This window comes from Barbus barbus (genome assembly GCF_936440315.1).
Source record: "Barbus barbus genome assembly, chromosome: 35".
Taxonomy (NCBI): Eukaryota; Metazoa; Chordata; class Actinopteri; order Cypriniformes; family Cyprinidae; genus Barbus; species Barbus barbus.
This window is the reverse complement of record NC_136763.1, coordinates 19330123-19352996: the sequence shown is the minus strand read 5'-3', so window position 1 is coordinate 19352996 and position 22874 is coordinate 19330123. Positions and strand designations below refer to the sequence as shown.

Below are 22874 nucleotides of genomic sequence, written 5' to 3'. Positions count from 1 at the left end.
AGCCAGACACAAGACAGGATATGGATTTGAATTCTTACATTAACCAGTATACTTATTGACTCAGAGGGTTAAGTTAAAGTTACACATTCACAAGAAATTAAACGTTAACGTCTTCAATATTCCGATACCACAAAACCCATCATCGGTCGACCTCTAGTCATGGCCAAAGGCTCATCTGTGACAAATTGACATAGCTGTCTGTAGTTTGTACTGTAGTCTGGACTCCTTCTGTAGACCTTGGCTCGGTCAGAAACAGGATTTGAAACTTGAGGCCTGAAACATGCTGGCAAATGAGGACCAAAGTGCGACATGAAACCTTATTCCAGAGCGAAAAAGATTTATGAGCATGACATGATATTGGAGAGAGACTCTGTTTCTTCTTGTCTTCCACATGTACAACTCATTGTAGCCTTGGCGATCGCTGTTGTACTTTCCGATAGAGGCGTGAGGATGATTTCCTCCTGAGTCACTGTACAAATCCCATGTAACGCCCCGTTCTCCCAGCTTGCCAAGAGGAGCGCCCTGACCTCTGCCCTACATTAACGCACACCTGCCTGAAAAAAAAGCCCTAGGAATTCAGCCAAACAAAGACAACACTTGGATAAACAGGAGCGAGAATTATACGCACAAGCTCTCGTGCACTGTGAGCTCGAAGTCATTTGTTCCTACACAACCTTGTTGAACTGTCTTCTGACCTCCCTCACACACGGCGTAGGATGCTTGCTCATCTGGTCTTCCTCTGTTGCTTTTCAGAAACTGAATGGACTTTTTGTTTACACTCAACATGCTGAACATACTTGAGATGACAAATGCAGATTATGAAGGAGAAATGCGGCATGCACACACTGCGTTTCTTTATAAAGCGCATCCGATGAAAGCTTACCGACTGAAAACAAAACACGAGAAACAACAAGAGCGAAGAGGCAGAGGTACTCTAGCATTCTTGTAAATGATTAAAAAGTATTTTAATATGTCAAGCATTTGCATTGGAGATGCCACGTGCAAATTTCAGCTGGAATTGTAGGTCAAATGACTTGCACAGGTTTTATTCAAGAAGGAACTACAATGTGCCATCAAACCGCATAACATGTAAAATAAACAGATTACTGTATTTTAAAATGGAATTTATTTTTTGTATTTATTTCAAGAGTAACAATATTTTTTACCGTATCAATCCCGTTAGTATTTACAGGTGTAATTCAAGTTTACTGATGTTGGCTGTACAGTGTCTGCTATTGGGGGAGTATGAAACACACACACGGGTGTGGGTGTGTGTGTGTGTGTGTCTGTGTGTGTGTCCGTGCCCATCTGTGAATTCATTCTGTTGAGATGAACGTCATGAGCAACATCAGCGGAGGATGGATCCAGTCAGTACTCTTCCTCTTCTCTTCATACATTGTGCTCAATAATTATTCTTTAGATTATTTTATGACATTAAAAAAAAGAAATATACAAACGGGGTCAGATGGATTCATATCCCCATGTACTTATTTAATGTACATATTAAAAAACAAAAATAAGATTTGAAATGAAAAGTCCCAAAACACTCTTTGGACTCCATAGTGCTTAATGCATGTTCTCCTGGTCATCCGTTTTGGGTTTTCTCTTCCTGAGTTTTCAGGCTTTCTTCATCTTGCTGTTGAGAGTGCTTCCATTCTCGTGGTGTTTCTTCCCATTGCTCAGGCCGTGGCCATTTGAAACCACAGATGAGCCGTTGGCGACTGTGGTGGATCCGTTGGCCGTGCCGTTCTGGGCGAGCTGTTGGGTGTTCTTCGGTAGCCTCTTGCCCTTCACGTACGCCTGGTACCAGAAGTTAGAGAACAGCAAGAAGAAGAAGGTCCCATACATCCAGATGAGGTGGATGAACAGAGGCACCTGGTAGCTGCAGCTCTCCATGAAGTACCACTGGGTTACATGAAGAGAGACTAACACAAACTGAGTCTGTAATGAAGAGTAAGAAGGTCTGAGTGTCTCCATTTCAACATACATACATATATACATACATATATATATATATATATATATATATACACACATATATACATATGTGTGTGTGTGTTGTCAAACGATTAATTGCAACCAAAATAAAAGTTTTTGTTTACATGTATTTATATGTATAAATTTTATATTCATATAATTTATTATATAAATATATTTAATATATAAACAACATATTTTTCTTAAATATATACATGCATGTGCGTCTATTAATATATACATAATAAATACACCCAAAATAAAAAAAATGTTTACATATGTATACGATTAATTGTTTGACAGCACTATACATATACACTGAACAAAATTATAAACGCAGCACTTGTTTTTGCCCCCATTTTTCATGAGCTGAACTCAAAGATCAAAGACTTTTTCTATGTACACAAAAGGCCTATTTCTCTCAAATATTGTTCACAAATCTGTCTAAATCTGTGTTAGTGAGCACTTCTCCTTTGAAGTGAAGTGACATACTGCCAAGTATGGTGACCCATACTCGGAATTCGTGCTCTGCATTTAACCCATCCAAAGTGCACACACACAGCAGTGAACACACACACACCGTGAACACACACCCGGAGCAGTGGGCAGCCATTTATGCTGCGGCGCCCGGGGAGCAGTTGGGCGTTCGGTGCCTTGCTCAAGGGCACCTCAGTCGTGGTATTGAGGGTGGAGAGAGCGCTGGACATTCACTCCCCCCACCTACAATCCCTGCTGGCCCGAGACTCGAACCCGCAACCTTTGGATTACGAGTCCGACTCTCTAACCATTAGGCCACGACTTTGCCGAGATAATCCATCCACCTCACAGGTGTGGCATATCAAGATGCTGATTAGACAGCATGATTATTGCACAGGTGTGCCTTAGGCTGGCCACAATAAAAGGCCACTCTAAAATGTGCAGTTTTACTGTAAAGGGGGGGGGGACATTGGACATTTTTGAAAATGTCCAATGTTATGTCTCATGTAAAAGAAAAATCTTAAACGGACTGAAGAGGTTTTTGCATCTGAAGCATATACACACACACACACACACACACACACACACACACACACATACAGTTGGGCAAAAAAGTATTTAGTCAGCCACCAATTGTGCAAGTTCTCCCACTTAAAAGGATGAGAGAGGCCTGTAATTTTCATCATAGGTACACTTCATCTATGAGAGACAGAATGGGGGGGGGGGGGGGGGGGGGGGAATCCAGGAAATCACATTGTAGGATTTTTTTATGAATTAATTGGTCAATTCCTCAGTAAAATAAGTATTTGGTCACCTACAAACAAGCAAGATTTCTGGCTCTCACAGACCTGTAACTTCTTCTTTAAGAGGCTCCTCTGTCCTCCACTCGTTACCTGTATTAATGGCACCTGTTTGAACTCGTTATCAGTATAAAAGACACCTGTCCACAACCTCAAACAGTCACACTCCAAACTCCACTATGGCCAAGACCAAAGAGCTGTCGAAGGACACCAGAAACAAAATTGTAGACCTGCACCAGGCTGGGAAGACTGAATCTGCAGTAGGCAAGCAGCTTGGTTTGAAGAAATCAACTGTGGGAGCAATTATTAGAAAATGGAAGACATACAAGACCACCGATAATCTCCCTCGATCTGGGGCTCCACGCAAGATCTCACCCCAGAAGCACACGGGGGGACCTAGTGAATGACCTGCAGAGAGCTGGGACCAAAGTAACAAAGGCTACCATCAGTAACACACTACGCCGCCAGGGACTCAAATCCTGCAGTGCCAGACGTGTCCCCCTGCTTAAGCCAGTACATGTCCCGGCCCGTCTGAAGTTTGCTAGAGAGCATTTGGATGATCCAGAAGAGGATTGGGAGAATGTCATATGGTCAGATGAAACCAAAATAGAACTTTTTGGTAAAAACTCAACTCGTCGTGTTTGGAGGAGAAAGAATGCTGAGTTGCATCCAAAGAACACCATACCTGCTGTGAAGCATGGGGGTGGAAGCATCATGCTTTGGGGCTGTTTTTCTGCAAAGGGACCAGGACGACTGATCCGTGTAAAGGAAAGAATGAATGGGGCCATGTATCGTGAGATTGAGTGAAAACCTCCTTCCATCAGCAAGGGCATTGAAGATGAAACGTGGCTGGGTCTTTCAGCATGACAATGATCCCAAACACACCGCCCGGGCAACGAAGGAGTGGCTTCGTAAGAAGCATTTCAAGGTCCTGGAGCGGCCTAGCCAGTCTCCAGATCTCAACCCCATAGAAAATCGTTGAAAGTCCGTGTTGCCCAGCGACAGCCCCAAAACATCACTGCTCTAGAGGAGATCTGCATGGAGGAATGGGCCAAAATACCAGCAACAGTGTGTGAAAACCTTGTGAAGACTTACAGAAAACGTTTGACCTCTGTCATTGCCAACAAAGGGTATATAACAAAGTATTGAGATGAACTTTTGTTATTGACCAAATACTTATTTCCCACCATAATTTGCAAATAAATTCTTTAAAAATCCTACAATGTGATTTCCTGGATTCTTTCCCCCCATTCTGTCTCTCTTAGTTGAAGTGTACCTATGATCAAAATTACAGGCCTCTCTCATCTTTTTAAGTGGGAGAACTTGCACAATTGGTGGCTGACTAAATACTTTTTTGCCCAACTGCGTGTATGTGTGTGTATATATATATATAAAAAAAAATAAAGAGCCTGACAACTATGGTCACTAACAAAGAAAATGGGTTTGGAACAACATGAGGGAAAATAATGACACATTTTTGGCTGCACTATCCCTTCACCATTATCATGGGTGAGATTTATACTGCTCTACAGACCGAAAGAACATACCAGCTGAATTGCAGTCATGTATTTCTTCCACCAGAGGAACTTCTGGAAGCGAGGTCCTGCAGCAGAAAGGCCGTAGTAGAAGTACATGATCACATGGACACAAGAGTTGATCATGGCATGGAAGGAGCCCATTCCACCTGCAAGAAACATTACAGCAAGTCTTAAAGTCACATATGGTGATAATATCATATCAAGATAGCTATAAAGTTTATGACATTAATAATGGTAAGCTCTGGACATTTGTACTTGATATGTATTAATCTAACATCTGATCATCATAAACATGACATCTGTCAGTGCATGTTGCTATTAAGTCTGCATGTTCTGTGTGTCTCTGTGTGAATGAATTGTGTAGCTTCATATACTACACAAACTCAAACAGACATGATGCTCAGTGTTTTCAGCATTGCGTCTCAATATATGAGACATGAACACACAAACTCAATCTCCAGAGCTAATCTCTGTGTCACTTCACCAGCTTTTCATCATTTCATTTGAGAAAAAACTACAATCATACACTGAAACTCAAAGATCTTCATGACAAACCTTCAAAATAAAAGTTCAGTTTAACTTGAAGAAATTAGGACAGAAGTATATTTATACTGTATACTAAAATTTACTTCTCAAAGCAGTACTACTACTAATATTATTAAGGAATATAATTAAACCAAGATATTTTTTCATCAATGTTCAATGCATACAATTCTGTTGAGCATCATCTTGCCTGAAAAAAATTAAAATGCAACATTTTGTTGGAAATTGTTGTATTACTTTCATTTGATTCAATTTGTTATGACTGCTTAAATTGTTTAATGAACTAATGAATTAATAAAACTAACACAGTTTTTAAATGATACATTTGTAATAAATCATAAAATACAGAATCAGTAAAAAACATAAAATGGAAAAATCTGAATTTAGAGGAAAATAAAACCTAATTGTGAAAAGTTGACATTCATTCTCAAGATCTAACAAACATCTGGAAATCATTTCCTTCCTCATTAATGGAAAAGAACATATATATATCGTTAATAATATAATAAAAAAACTATAATATTTTATCATGCTATAGGCAGTTTAACAATAACAAACTACAATGACCATCAACACACCAAGAAGAGCTTTATTCACAAGAACCATTAGCACATGCAAAATCTCTTGGCTTGTGGAAAAGCAAACCCATCTCTGACTGGACGAGAAATTTGTCAGGGTCCATTAACAGCTTCACGTCACTGAGACGGCACGTGCCGATCATGTAAATACCTGCTGACTGACTCGGATGGACTCACCTGGTGCGTAGCTCACGCCCCACCACCACGTCCAGGGCATGAAGGAATGGTGGAAGATGTGCAGGAAGGTGATCTGACTGTGTTTCTTACGCAGAACAAAAAACACCTGAACAGGACAACAGCAGCCATCATCGCTTCATGAACCAATCTGCTTTAAACTAGTTTAAAATCAGCTGTTTTATTCAAATCTTACCGTATCCATAAGCTCAATGAACTTTGAAAACAGGAATAACCATGCAACTCTTGCCATCTGGGGAGAAAAAAAAAAAAAGACGACATCTTTAATACGTTCCCATTTTATTATTTGTGCACAAACTACAGTAATATTTGAGCATATAACAGGAAACGGAAAGCAAATCTTACTCTGAGTCCTTGAGGGCTGTTTGAATAATCACATGGGTCACATCTCCATGTGTATCCCGTCGCCCAACCCGACATCAAGAACTACAAAACAGTCAAAACAATGAATATGTTAATTTGTATTCAGGAACTAGTTTTGAGGAGCAACTCAAAACCAGAATAGTGTCTCCATAATGAATAAAAATATAACACACCTCTTTCTGAGTCAACGCGGACAAACAAACACTTATACATCCAGATCACACCACCTAACCGAACCAACATCTCCTGATTCTCACCTCATATACGATATATGCAGACATGCCAACCAAGGACAGGTTGTAGAAGATCATAGCTTCTTTCAACTGGAAGGGTTTGCGGTTGGCCATAAACCTAGGGCCAGCGAACAATACGAAGAACAGATAAGCAAGCAGAACAGCAGACATGCTGACTGGACTCTCCATTAGGAGGTAGTCCTTCAACCGTGGGTCTAGAAAGAGAGAGGAACACAAAACAGTACTTTTACATATAGTAACAGCTAATATTACTTCAAATCTTCTATATTTTATCCATTTATTATAATTGATAGCAGTTTCCCACATAGACCTGACTTTTATGAATTAGTGATGCAGAAACACACTACACTGACCAGTCCAATTAATCAGCCAAAATTTTGAGATTGTTTTGAGTATTTAGCAGTAGCAATTTTAGCTTCCTTGTACAAGATTAACAATTTCTGATTTCCATGTTTTTTAGTAAATAGAGTACTAAAATAAATGTTAATTTTAGATATTGTGTGTGCAATGGTCTGACACACTCGAAACAGGCACATGAATACTAACACTTCTAGTAACAGCACTGCGCTCTGAAATGTGTCAAACCACAACTCATAAGCCTTTTTAACATTGCTGCTTCTACTACAGTCAGTTTTCACTTTCACAAGAGCTAATATCATGGCGGAAAACAATCTTTTTAAAACACACACACACATATATACACATATACATATACATATATATATATATACACAAACACATGCATGTATATAAGACAAATGTTATGTTTACATACGAAATATATTAATATATAATGTAAAATATAATAATATGAATATATAAATGTATTAGCATGTAAATATTTTCAAAATATATACTGTATGTATGTGTATGTATTTAAACAATAAATATACACAGTACACATACATTTATAATGTAACCAAACACTTTTTATTTTGGATGTGATTAATCGCAATTAATCATTTGACAGCACTAATACACACACACACACACACACTTATATAATATATAATTATTGAATTATAAATTATAACAAACATTACTTTGATAATAATAATACTATTGTACTGTAAAATAAAATGTAATAAAAATAATTCTCCACTTTCAATGATTAAATAGAGCTTTTATTTGGGTGGAAAACTTCAGGTAGACTGTTTTGACAATTCAAATGACCCATTTTGAATTGAAAACTTTGTTGTAAGGTGTCAAGTTTGCCTTCCTGGTTAACAAGATCATCGGCCATTATAAAAAATTTTTTTAATTTTTTTTTGTTTTTTTAAATAAGGCAAATCATTTGACCACTAATCTGAATGGTATACATTATTTCAGGACTTACTGTGGAGTCATTTCATGTAACATGCATTTTTACCTCTTCCTGCTAAGAGACTGTCATAGACCTCCAGTACTCGGTCTTTCACCGTCTCCAGCATTTTCACTGACGTCAGCTTCACGTTTGACTACACAAAAGCACCTGTGAGGGCAGAAACAGAGATGTTGTCAGTTCAGAGTGTAATGTCACGTGGATCAAACATGCATGAATGCAGATTCTTCAATCAGTATATCTCCACACTGGGTTTTCTACCAGCAGTTGGCTAACTGAATTAAATGCAGTTGAAAAAAATGCAAATAGTGTTTGTAAAGGATGGAATTAATTCACTGTATCAGGTGACCTCAACAGCTGAGCCAGTGAAAATGAAAGACCTTGAACCTCATGCTGGAAACATGTGATGTTCATCTCGTGGCCGTTTAAAATCCTCTAGCCAGATGCTTCCTTAACAATGAACCCACTTACTCTACTACTACCAAGACATGGGTAACAAGAGTTATTCGATTTTCTGTTTATTCCAAATTCTGTTTCTTTATCATTTTCAGTCTCCCTCTTTCCCTCCTCCATGTGTTTTTTTCCCTCTTGGCTGATATGGTCTGATGTTGGAGGTGTGGCCACAGAAGGGAGTGGAACGGCACCAGTGAGGTAATGCTTGCCTCACATTAACCTTGATGAAACGCTCGGTCACCTCCACTGAATATATCACTGCTTGAGCTTTGACGCTGTAAACACTTCTGGATTTATACAGCTGACTACACAGATGGAGGAAGCGGAGACTGCTCTTATCATAGATCTGTGTCCCGATTGAACTCGGTGTAAACACAGGAGGGGTTAAGGTGTGTCGCGCACTTCAGTTTGAAGTCTTTTCAACAAAACAAAGAACTTTCTAAAGTAAGCTGTGAGGAAAGGACTGCACAATGAACTACAGAAAACGCTACAGCAAACTACCAACATTCACAGTTTATTCACTAACCAAATGTTAAAGATTAACAAATGCAGTGAAAAGAGATGTAAAAATCACCTTAGCTCTGTCCTCACTAAATAGAATCAAGAGTCCGGGTAAAAAAAAAAAAAAAAAATTATAATATATATATATATATATACACACACACACAGTCATGGCCAAAAATATCGGCACCCTTGGTACATATGATCAAAGGCGGCTTTGAAAATTAATCTGCATTGTTAATGCTTTTGATCTTTTATTTTAAAAATTCACAAAAATCTAACCTTTCATTGGATAAAAAGAATTTAAAATGGGGGGAAATATCATTATGAAATAAATGTTTTTTTCTCTAATACACATTGGCCACAATTAACAGCACTTTTTTATTCAATACTTTTTGAAACCTCCATTTGCCAGTTTAACAGCTCTAAATTTTCTCCTATAATGCCTGATGAGGTTAGAGAACACCTGACAAGAGATCAGAGACCATTCCTTCATCCAGAATCACTCCAGACCCTTTAGATGCTCAGCTCCATGATGGTGCTTCTTCTCTTCAGTTCACTCATTTTCTAGGGTTCAGGTCAGAGGACTGGAATGGCCAGCAGAAGCTTGGTTTTGTGCTCAGTGACACATTTTTGTGTTGTTTTTGAGGTTTGTGTTTGGATTATTATACGGTTGGAAGATCCAAACATGGCCCATTATAAGATTTCTAACCGAGTCAGTCACTTGTTGATTTTTTATCGTTTGGACTACAAAGTTGTTTTCCTGTATTTATGACATCACAAATTGTAAATCCCGCCTACAGAAATTTGAATGGGTGGGGGCTGAGGATCACTGCACGTTTCAAAATAGAAACCCAGTGCGGGTGTTTTTATATCATTGTATTTCTGATGGAAACCAACTATTTTCAGAAAATTTTAGATGTCATTTTCATTTAATCTTGCATATAATGTCTGATAAAGCAGCATTTGTGAGCAGAGCTCTGTTTTGTGTACAGCGTTACCGGGGAAACCTCGATCTCTCCCGCTCCAACAGCGCCTCCTGCTGGCAGATAATTAATTTGCATATGCCGCCACAAATAGTGTAAGTCTGTGGGACTATGTTATAAATAAATTCAACTGTATAACAGTTTCACTGCAATTCATGTTATAATGTTAGATTTTAAGAACAATAAACATAATACATATTACCGTTGCACTTATCTGTACATAGTCAATGCAGTTATTTTTAAGCTGTTGTTGACATCCCATCTAAAACAGGATTTAGCCAAAAAAAACAACAACAACAACTATAACATTACCACTTTAATGTCTTGCAATATCCGTGCGTGCAAAGGTTCCGCGCGATCCTCTTCTTCAATATTCTCGGGGTCTGAATTGATATAGCAATATTGATGAACTTGCTTGAACAATGGCAAGGGGCGGGGCAATACTGAAACGCCGTCTAAGCTGTTCGCCAATCACAACGCACTGGGACAGCTAACCAATCACAACACATTTTGTTTTTCGGAAGGCGGGCCTTCATCAAACCCGGAACTAATCGAGTCGTTTGTGTCAGGCTGGGGAGAAAGGTATTGTAATAATGTAAATTATGTGAAAAATAATGAGATTTTCGAACCACCAAGCATGAGAGCATGTTCTAGTACACCCCCAAAACAAAATCAAGACTTTGTAAAAGAGCATAATAGGACCCCTTTAATTATTGTCCTGATGATGGAAATGGGAATTTTCACTGCTCTAGCTCTTTTCTTAAAGCCACTTCACTAATTTGTGAAGCTCAATTATCGTTTGCTGCATAGCAGAAATATATTCTTTGGTTTTTCTCATTGTGATGATGATTAAGGGGATTTGGTCTTTGTTTTCCCTCATATTTATATTTCTGTGAAACAGAAAGCCATGGCTGGATAATTTCATGTTCATAATCACCCTGGAGTGCTCAAAATTGTGAATATGAATGGGAATATACTTCAGAGATATTTTACTCATAAGAATTTCTAGGGGTGCCGATAATTGTGCCTAATGTGTATTTGAGAAAAACATTTATTTCATAATGATATTTTCCCCCATTTTAAATTTTTATTATCCAATGAAAGGTTATATTTTTGTGAATTTTTAAAATAAAAGATCAAAAGGATTAACAATGCATATTAATTTTCACAGCCTTCTTTGATCATATTTACCAAGGGTGCCGATATTTTTGGCCATGACTGTACACACACACACACACACACACGTTTATGTACACATATATACATGTATTTATGTATACATACATATACACACACATATATATATATACACACACATATATACATATATATATATATATATATATATACATACACACACACACATATATTTTTATTTATTTTGTGAAAATGTATCCAGAATAAAAATTATTATTGATTGACATACATATACACACACAAAATAATATTATGTATTTAAATATTTAGTAAAAATAAATATAAAACATGAGATTTTACATAAACTATAAAATGCATTTAAAGAAAATTATGTATTTGTCATATTTAGAAAAAAAAAACATTTATAGTTCATATTATATTTAAATAAACCATAAAGAATTAATAACTAATAACAACTATTGGAACAACAGTAAAATAAAACCAGAAAGACAAACACTCAAAGCTAATGCTACTTTTGGGTCAAATTAATTCACAGACCCATTCAGTTGTTATGTATTTGACAATATAATTTTATACCCGTACATTTAGATAAGATTAGCAGTAAATTACTCATTTACAACCTAGAGATGCAATGATGTGCCCATATCAGCTGGCAAATATGAGCCACTGACGCCATTGTCCTTCCGATAACATATATACACAGAACGACTATCTCTCATTGGTCCAAATAAAGAGTTTAATCCAAAGGTAAGACTTCATCTAGCAACCAGAGGGAACAATAAATAAAAGGTCGATAAATGCTTTACCTTCCAAGGACATGAACAAACAGCTCTCCCTCCCTGCCGCCAAAAACCTGCTCTAAAGCAACTTAAATAGCACCCAACATGTCTTCAACGCTTCAGATTGAAAACTGACATGCCAAGACAGGTTCTCTCAAATATTCTCTGTGTAGATCCCTGGATTGGGGCACACGGATGTCATTTGAGATGGCAGTGATAGGCCACTGTAGGCTATCAAGTACGTTCACAGACTAATGGGTTTCTACAGATGCTGATTGGAATCATGGACCATGTTTCGTCACACACAGAGACGTTCTGTAGAAAATGTGCTGCGACCTTCAGGTTAAACCGCTTTCTGTCAGTGTGATTGTAAAAAGATGATAACATTCCTTTGCTTTGTGAGTAAAATCTAAGAATTTAAACTAACTGCATCATATTGATCTGCGAGCGGAAGACCTGAGATAAGATTAGTGCAGAGCTGAGTTCAGCAAAAGGAAACGCAGATTGAATGTACACACAAATGCATCTGAACTGACCCACCTACATCATAATATTCCTTCCCTTCAGCCTTTGCATTGAAATTTGCACAAAAAAAGTTCCCACAAAAGTAAAAAAAACAGCAGTTTCAGAGAGGTTCTTATCTCAGAATGTGTTTGTGACCGGAATGAGCCTTCATCCAGCCAGGTGTGGTAGATATCGAACATTCAGTTTATCAAATGAGGAAGATCAGTTAACGATCAGAGGCACCAGGAGGAACAGAATACGGTCCAAACTGGTTTCTGTACACAAAGTGGTAACGTCATCCTTGAGCAAAACACATGAAGTGACTAGGGCTGGGTATTGAGACAAATTTCACGATTCGATTTACAAGTTTGGGATTGTAATAGCGACGGGATATACATGCTCCATTTGTATAGTAAACAATGGCATCGTCTATGGCTATGTTCACACTGCAGGCAAATGTGGGTTAGGGTTAGGGTTAGTGTGACTCAGATCTGTTTTTGTCATGACTGTGTGAACAGCACAAACCGCATGGAATCTGATCTTTTCAATTCTGATTTGTGCAACTTCCATATGTGGTACTAAATAGTGATGTTAGGTTCTTGAACGAATCGTTCTTTTGAGCCGGTTCTTAGGAAGTAACCGGTCGAGCCGATTCACATATCGAACTGAATCGAACTTTAGTTCCAATGTTGTGCCGAATTCTGACCCTGCCAGATTATTACCCCCCTAGTATTGGTAGGTTTAGGGTTAGGTGTGGGGGAGGGGTTAGGATTAGGTATGGGGTTGGGGTTAGGCAATCAGGTAGCGATTTCAACGAGGGGGTAATAATTTGGCAGGGAGTCGAAAATGGGCACAACACCGTTTCAACCAACTGTCAAAGTTTGTCGAGGATTACCGAGGACTCAACATGTCTGTAATGTGTGCTGTAGATGCAAAACCTTTAGGAATCCTATCGTAGGCTAATCAATATTAGTCAGTCGTATCTGCCATAAAGGATCCGCGAATGAAACTGTGACCACAAACATTATTAACTTAAGTGAGTGAAAGGCAATAATCAGCAATATGTGTTGACACAAATGACTTTATTCAAATGTTTCATTGATGCAACATGGCACAGAGTTGTTAAAAAATAAATGCATAGTGACATCATTGTTTGATAACATCAGGAGCCGAACTGTCTGAAAAGAACCGGTTCGCGGAAATGAATCAGACTTTGCATCACTAGTACTAAATCCGATACATGTCAGGTGTTTTGCAATGCAGTGTGAACGGTCATGTCGGATTTCATGCAGCTTTTACGTCACTCTAGATCGACATTTGTCATAATTCTGCGCTGACGGGAGAAACATCAAAAATGTTATATACCTAAACTTATCAAGACAGTAGCGGTAATCGGTGGAAGTGTGATATGTGTCAGAACTCATATATATGTATTACAGTGACAACTCCACAAGCAAAACATGAGGGCTCGTATCATAAAAGTTTCAAAGCTCTGCTTTCTTTTGTCACATCCTTGTCTTTATTTTTTCATATTACCTGTACATAATTCCGCTGGCTTCTGCAGCAGATCACACTATAAATAAATGCATAATCGCTTACTTTATATCCTCCGTGTTTACTTCTGTATGACGGCGCGCTGCGCAAGTGTTGCCAAATCCACATTTTCCCCGTGGAATTGGGCTACTTTTTCCTCTGTTGCTGTGGGATGTTTTTCAACTTTGTAGGTTGACACGACCCCACTAACGTAATATTTACCCCCCTGAACATGATTGGGCTAGTTTTGAGAAACAATTGGGCAGATTTTGTTGTGAAAATCTGGAAATCCTGTTCGTATCGTTCTTTTGCGCATAAGGGTCAGTTCAGAACCATGATCGGTTCACACTGGAAATCTGATATTGGCCACATTTAAAACTATAATGTAAACAGCTATACAAAAAAAAAAAAAAAATCGGATCTGAGAAAAAAAATAGGAATTAAGTGCTAAGGCTCTTAGTGCAAATGTTGCCATTTTATCAATCTGACTCTGATTGAGACGCAGAGGAAGAGGATCGCGCAGAACCTGTGCAAGTACGCGGGGTTTATCTGGGTTTGTGACGTATTGGACCCGGGAAATAACTCGTTGTAGTCCCTACGAGTCGTTTTTGTAGGCATTAAACTGCCAGAATTTTAAAAGAAAAGACGATATCTCCGTTTGCATTGAACTTTCAGCGCTGCAACTTTGCAGATATTGTTTATGCTCAACTAGCAACATTACACACTAACTAACGTTAAAAAAGTGAAATCATAATCAACCACCCCTTTAAGAATTACTAGAGAAGAATAATCACTGATTAATAATGTGAGTTACAGAAAAATGTACAAACTCCTTACAATTAAAGAAAATGCAACAAGGAAATGTGACTTTCATTTTGAATTGTCATGACAGTGCTAATTTAAAACTATTATTAACACATTTTTATCATCCATTATGCGTGTTCTTTCTTTTTTTTTCTTTCCTTTTTATTTTTATCATTCATTTTTTTATTTGATTATTTTTTACATTTTATTAATAAGGAATAAAATATGAACTGCACATGCCATGGTTTAGTGAGAATAGTGTATTAATTATATTTACGTATAATAATAATAATAATAATTTTAACCTATACATTATATTTTGAGTCATTAAAAAAAAAAAGTTGACAAACTTGTTTTTTGTAAAACATTTCCAAAGAATTACTTTGTCATGTGGTTACTTACTGGGTATTGCTGCAGATGTTTTTACTCCAGTATTACTGAAAATCAGTATCAGAACTTGTCGTTTCTCATGAAGACACATTCACACCTTTCACATTGTGTTTGTGTTTAGTATAGACCTCTTAAACTCACTGTTACTTGTGTAAATTTGAGGTTTACTAACCCTGAGGTTACTAACATAGTGGCCACTCATAGTGTTGTCATTATGAAGCATGCACTTCTCCCTAGAACATGTTTGCACAATGTTTCATCAGGAGAGGCAATCCAGATGCAAATACAAATACAACCCACCGGGACATAAACACCAATATGACCCGGCCAAGGCAAAGCTCTTTTGTGTGTCTAGATGTGGCTTCCATGAGTTTCCACTGTTGGACTATTCAGTTGCTGAGGCATGTGTTCCATCAGCCTTGCCAAAACCTCACAATACATCCACACAGCCATTGACAATCCTGAGATGTCTTGCAGATGCCTCTCATATCTTGCACAATTATATTACCCCCACACTGGCAACCATGATCAGACACTGCTTGCATTCAGGTTTTTTCCCCCTATACTGTGGGGTGTGTAAATGTTCAAGCAGGTTTACCATCCGTCCTCTTCGTCGAATTTGGTTCCTAACGGATTTCTAAAATCTCTAATGTCTAAGTTTGACTTTGTTTTCCTATTGACATGCTCTCTACAGTCCTCATACATACTTTATATGTATATGCATTGCTTCTAAAGACTATTTCTCTGTAGATCCCGCCTTCTGGTACGCCACGATGGGTCAATGGTGCACAATGCCTGCACACTATTGGTCAAACTACTTTTCAGCCATTACGTTCCACAAATATGAATACAATACGAAGACAATCCAAAAGCATGACAGAACGTAATGAATCATTATTTGTAGCACGCCTACCATCCAAAAAATGCTACTTTTGATATGAAACAAAATCTCCTGCTTTCAAATTCTGTCAGTTTTATTATGCAATTCAAATAATAAATACAGTTTTGGTGCTCTTTGATATGTCGTGACAGCGGCACATAAACCGATCATCTCTTCATCTTTACAACAGTTACATCACAAAGTAAACTTGAATGAACATCTTAGGGTATGTTTAAAGAAACAGAACAACTTACTGAAATGTATGGCTCATGTAATCGCTAAATAGTATTTCAACTGCCTAAAGACATCAACGAAATGGTTTGTAAACAATTTCACATTATATTTACCTCATTAAATGCATTTCAATGACCATGAAATTGAAAATTTGCTAGAAAAATTTACTCTAAGGAGCATTTTATTAAATATTTACACTACTATATTACATATATATTTACTTAACCTGTTCTTCAGTATTTAATGTATGTTTAAAAAAATAAAACAATTTATGTTATGACAGACTTCAAATGTTTATATTTTAACAAACTGGAGTAGAAATGTATTATATAATACAAATGTATTGATAACCTTTTAATTATGTAATTATAGTTTTACTAAAAAAATATGGTTTTTAAATGTTTGTTTGTAAATCACGTTAATATAGTACAAATTGGATTTATTGTGTAGTTTACAGCATAAGAGAGATTTACTTTCATTAATTAACATGTACTGCACCTGATTGCCTGTATTGCCTGTATGCCGCTGAGCTGAGGGGCGGGACGTTTAGACGCGCACTAGAGGTGGTTTAGCCAATCACAACACACTGGGGCACCTAACCAATCACGTATTTCTGAGGGAGGAGCTTCATAAAAGCAGGAAATGATCAGCACATTTATCAGAGAAGGGAGAGAGCCGTGTGGAATAAAGGTAAATTATGTGAAAATTAAAGCGTTTTTAAAAAAAAAAATAAGCATTAACACATGCTAGACTGCACCCCATAAACACAATCAAGCCTAGAACAAAAAACAGTCAACCACACCTTTAATACTGTAATGGCTTTTTATTTTATTACAGTAAAGTTACTATACTACTACAATATTTTACCTTTTAAATGTTTTGTTAAAATAATATATTTTTTAGCATAACAGTAATGGTAATGAGATGTTTACATTATGGTAATGAGAATTTCGAAAAAAAAAGTGCTTAGTTTTCATGCAAATATTGATAAAAAAAAAAAGTCTTAATTCCTCTAAAATAGACTAATTTTTTTGAGAATTTTTTTTTTTTGTGGAAAATATAACCCAGACATATTCTTTAAGGGTTTCACCAGAAAGAACTTCACTTTAGAAATGACCAGTGTCATTCAACGTCTAGACATTCTGTACTGAACCTGAACAAACAAAATCAGATTACAATCAACTGAGTGAAAGCCAAAGCCAAACATTACAACACAGCACTGGTCCCTAAAGCTAAGACAGGAAAGAGAGACCAACACAGTGACCATTTATGGTAACAGCAACCTCATCAAAGCTCTTCAAAGGCAAAAATAAATCACCCTATGTTAGCGTTTAGGATCAGAGGTCTAGTCCCTCTCATTTACTCCATCACACTTTCCCCCCGCTCTCTCCATCTCTCAACATAAGGAAAGCATAAACCTATATCCGGCCCTTTAAGTCTGCTCTGTGTGAGAATTAGCGGGCAGGCGTAAAATGACACGGTTGCTAGCAGAGACGGGGAACCACCCTGCTCTCAGGCCTCCTGTCATGTGACCAGAACACATCAGGTCAAAAGCCACAGGCAGAAAAAGACAACAGAAAATCACTAGTAACTCATAATCTGTCTTCCCTTCTCACAGCAAGAGACATGGCACAAATCACTCAATTACGATTGCAAAACAAGTTCATTTTTGAATAACACTTCCATTTACAGGCAGAAGGGAAAGTGTTAAGAAGTCAAAGCGCAGCTCGCGAAGAGCGAACGGTAAGGGTGGGGTTACACAGTCTGCAGCAACTGGCATCCTGTGAGTGAATCATGCGATGAAAAAAAGGAACACGTTTATAGTTAATAATAAACAAAAGAAAGAGAAGAATCATGCCATATAAGCTGTTTGCGACGTCTCCACTTTATTGTAATTGAAAGCACTAGGAAAAGTACTAACGGAAAAAGTCTCACCTTAAAAAACTCCTGCCTTCTCTGAGAGTCCTGATCAGCGCCTGCGGCCTGACTCTTATCTTCTCTTTCAGCGTCTGCCTCTCAATGCTGATAGAGAAAGAAACCAGGACAGCGGTAGTGCAGAGAGGGAGAGACAGAGAGAGAGAGGGCAGGAAAAGAGAAGGAGAAGTGGAAGGAAAGAGACCGAGGATAAGTGTGTGTGTGTGTTAGAGAAATGACGGTGACTGGTACGGTTGGCCTCCTGGTCCCTCCCACCCTGACTCACTCTGTGGATGAATAACTGGCACTGAGACAGCAAACTGGAAGAGAGAGACTGAAAATGTAAATGGAACAGAGATCGAGAGAGATAGAGAGAGAGAGAGAGCGAGAGAGAGAGCAAGAGAGAGCGAGAGAGAGCGAGAGAGAGCGAGAGAGAGCGAGAGAGAGCGAGAGAGAGCGAGAGAGAGCGAGAGAGAGCGAGAGAGAGCAAGAGAGAGCGAGAGAGAGAGAAAGAAGTCTCTGTGTATGTTTGACTTCACTGCCAGTAAGGTAAAACTTTTAACCTGCAGTTTAACAGCTATAACGATAGGTTTAGTGGTCCAAGAACTGAAGCAGATTAAGAAAAAGATTAGTGCTGTCAAACGATTAATCGTGATTAATCGCATCCAAAATAAAAGTTTTTATTTACATACTATATGTATGTGCACTGTGTATATATATTATGTATATATAAATACAAACCCGTGCATGTATACATTAAGAAAACTGTTCCATTTAGATATTAAATATATTTATATAAAATATATTAATATAAATATAGATATGTAAATACATGTAAATATTTTCAAAATATATACTGTATGTGTGTGTATTTATATACATAATAAATATACACAGTATACATATATTATGTAAATAAAAACTTTTATTTTGAGTGGGATTAATCACGATTAATCGTTTGACAGCACTACAAAAGATATTACATATAAAAGTTAGGGGTCTGAAAGAATATAATAATTTTATGTTTTTGAAAGAAGTCTCTTTTGTTCACCAAGACTGTATTGATTTGATTTAAAAAAAAAAAAAAAAGTTAATTCATACAATTTAAAATACATTTTACATCTTATGTATCACATGATCCTCCAGAAATCTGAAACATTTGTTATGTTGAAAAGAGGTCTGCTGCTTAATGTTTCTGTGGAAACTTTTTTTTCAGGATTCTTTAAAGAATTTGTTTTGTAACAATGTACAAGTCTTTAGCGCCACTTTTGATCAATGTAATGTGTCCTAGCTGAATAAAATTAATTACTTTTAAAAAATAAATAAATCTTACTGTCCCCAAACTTTTCAGTAGGTTTCTCAATACCGATATCTAGCTAAAAGTCAGTTGATTCATCACAAAAAGCACAGATATACATTACTATACTTCTATAACACAGAACATGAAGCATGTCAAATTAATCCAAATTTAAAAAAAAAAGATATTTAAATGTTACTGCGTTTCACCTTTTTAGGGCAGAATATTTATCTTTGTCATTACTAACTAGCAAATATCAGTGGTGTCATACAATGCTTTTGAAATGCACAGAAGTCTTTTGAAACATTATGGGTGTCTCTGAATGGTAATGTATACAAACAAACTGCTTTTCATAAGACATACATAAATATCTTTGATCTCTAATCAATATTAGTCTATTCTTCTAAAACAGCTTAAAAATGGTTTAATACAAATAATAGCCAAAACTAGTCTAGACATGTTTATTTCACCAAGTACACACTAGAAATCGTATTTATATTCATATGGATTAAAGGGGTCATATGATGCGATTTCAAGTTTTCCTTTCTCTTTGGAGTGTTACAAGCTGATTGTGCATAGATGAGAACCCTAAAGTTGCAAAGACTAAAGTCTCAAACCCAAAGAGATATTCTTTATAAAAGTTAAGACTCGTCCATGCCCCCCCTAAAACAGCTCACTTAAACACGCCCCCACGTCTACGTCACAATGTGGAAATATTTGCATAATGCCGCCCAAATGTTCACGCAAAGAAAGAAGGCGTGGTTTCAGTAACCGCAGTAGTGTTGATGCAGCCATGTCAGGGAGACGCTGTGTGTTTCAATGCGAAAGCAAAGCACTTTATTTGGTAAAAGTAGATTTGGTTAAGATTTGTTTACAACACAACAGCACAACCCAAATGTTTGAATTTGTGCAACACATTTTATGGATGGCAGTTTCGTGAACCTAGTAGACTTCAAGGCTGGCTGTGCAAGAAGGCTATTTCTAAAAAAGAAAAAAAAAAAGGGTCAATTCCGACTTTGCTATGATAATCTGGAGCTTCTGAATCAGCGACTGTAAGTATGTTTTGTTATTAGTTCAAGTATTTGCTATTGACTGTTCAAATGCGGAGTTTTGCGTGTACCGCGTCATGTGTGTGTGTGTGAGTGTGAGTGTGTGTGTGTGTGAGTGTGTGAGGGGAACAGGGTCACATCACAGCGGAGTCAGAAATCGTCTTAACCGCGGCTTGTGTACTGCAAATACATAGGAGCTAGGGCTGTCAAATTGGCTGAAAAACTAAACTCGAATTTTGTACTAAAATATTATCAATATTTGAATAATATTCTAATTTAAAAGGCATAATTTCTGTTAGGGGGAAAAAAGCTTTTGGCTTCTCTTCTGAGGCCACAAGAGGGCGCATCGAGCAAAATATTACCATACTAAAGCAAGTTTCTTCAAAGAAATAAAAAACACAAGACTATCTTTGAAAAAAGTGCATAATGTTGAAAATAATGTTTATAAACCATATATAATTAATTACGTTGCTTAAACAATTAGAAACAACAAGCATCGTGTAAGTATGTATAGTTTAATACTATAATGACCGAAAACCAAGCACAAAGAGTAGCCTACTTTTTTCATTTAAAAACATGAGATGCGCTGGGATGCAGAAAAACCGCCATAACTTCGAGACATGTTTTTCAAAAGTTGCGCTGCATCCAGAGGGTTCAACTGAATAGGTAAAAAAAAAAAAGCATTAAAATGCAACGACACCTACTTCGTCATCGCATCTCGTGCACCACTGATAAGGCTGCCTGACGCACACCTAAAATTCGAATGCAGTGTTTTTTTTGACACCCCTAATAGGCACATCATCACTGTGTCTGTCACTGTGTCTGTCTCTGTTTCCCTCTCGTGCTTGAACTGATAAAACTAACTTGAAAGCTGAAGCTTGCGATTATGGCAAGGGCCGTTATATTTCCGACGCGTGCGTGTTCGGCCAATCATAATGCACTGGTTCAGTTGGCCAATCAGAGCAGACTGCACTTGTTGGAAGGAGGGGCTTTGTAGAAAATGACGCGTTTGAGAGAGGCGGGGCATAGAGGAACTACAATAATGTACAGTATTTGAAAATTAATGTGTTTTTTGAACATTAAAGCATGTCAACATATTCTGTTACACAAAATAATGATCTTTAAAATAGCATCATATGACCCCTTTAGCATAGCAAAGTATTAGTAATAAAAACAAAAGTAGCTTTTTTCCCTAAAAATTTTAAAACATGAAAATACAATGCAGACACAGTGAATGATTCTGAGTGATGGTGCAAACAAATACTTGAATCAGGCAGTTTGAACTGACTCACAGTAATTAATTAAACATACCAACTATAACACTGATTTTACTACTGATGTTTTTAAGGGAGTTCACACTGAATTCATTTTCAATTTGGCCATATCGCCCAGCCCTAATATATATATATAAAATATATATATATTTATATATATATATAAAATCTGTGTGTGTGTGTTACGATGTAACGAGGTCATATTCAGAAACCAATGAAACCGAAACTAAATCGTGTTGAAATGTTGAAATCATTTTAACTTTGAGCACCACTTTTAAAGGCTCAGCTGACCAGCAATGTGTCGATGCTAAGACAGATTTCGCTTTCCTTGGACATGAAAACCTGTTTTCACAAATATACATGACTCGGCCTGAAGGACAGACGCAGGCAATCGCACACGAGCAGTCGATCTCTCTGTCATTCGCTGTCTGTTTAGGGTTGTTAAGTGCAAATTTACTGAGCCTCTGTACAAATCAGCATGGTACACATTGTTATCATTACTAATATTCAGTACACATGCACGAAGTGTAAAACGAGAGGGGCGTAACCTTACGAGAAAGAAAACACGGAAATATCACGGTTGCTGCGGTTGTTGCATTCCTCTGCGGTTATGCTCATCAAAAGCGCAATATTGCGGTTATCGCGACAGCCCTACATGGAAATCAAAATAATCACGATATCACCAATAATATCATCCGGAATCTACAGTATAGTGTTTATTGTGGTACTGAAAACTGAAGTGCAAGTAGCCTGGACCGCTGCCCCCTCCCAAGGCCATGCCTATAATATTATTCACAAGCCGAGGCGAGAAATCAGTGCGACTCTGTAATGATCAAGGGGGCTATTGTTGTACACCACCCGCTCTAACCAGAAGGACCTGCCTGCAACACAAAGCCAGCTTCTATAACATTATGGAATGCCAATCCTGCCATAATTATAAATAAATAAATAAAGAAATTTAAAAAGGCACATTTCCACACTTATGTATTTATTTATTTCCACATTTATATATTTCCACATTTATTTATACATTTCTTTGTCTGTAGGGTAATGAGGAGGGTGTGTTTTACGT

At 37.4% G+C, this 22874-nt stretch overlaps 1 protein-coding gene across 5 annotated transcripts in view; it reads right to left on the bottom strand.

The window, feature by feature from the left end:
* Window positions 1-932: 932 nt before the first annotated feature.
* Window positions 933-22874, bottom strand: part of elovl1b (ELOVL fatty acid elongase 1b) — a 63004-nt gene continuing 41062 nt past the window's right edge. For 2 of the 5 annotated variants that reach the window (XM_079393900.1, XM_079393901.1), the window contains exons 3-10: window positions 18204-18290; window positions 8095-8196; window positions 6729-6919; window positions 6454-6534; window positions 6284-6340; window positions 6091-6196; window positions 4802-4938; window positions 939-1941 (exon numbers count right to left, since the gene is read on the bottom strand). In XM_079393900.1, coding sequence (XP_079250026.1) covers window positions 1618-1941; window positions 4802-4938; window positions 6091-6196; window positions 6284-6340; window positions 6454-6534; window positions 6729-6919; window positions 8095-8155 — 957 coding nt within the window. In that variant the 5' untranslated portion in view covers window positions 8156-8196; window positions 18204-18290 and the 3' untranslated portion in view covers window positions 939-1617. Of the gene's footprint in view, window positions 1942-4801; window positions 4939-6090; window positions 6197-6283; window positions 6341-6453; window positions 6535-6728; window positions 6920-8094; window positions 8197-18203; window positions 18681-22874 lie in introns of those variants that run through there. The other 3 variants (XM_079393902.1, XM_079393903.1, XM_079393899.1) reach the window with 2 other exon arrangements.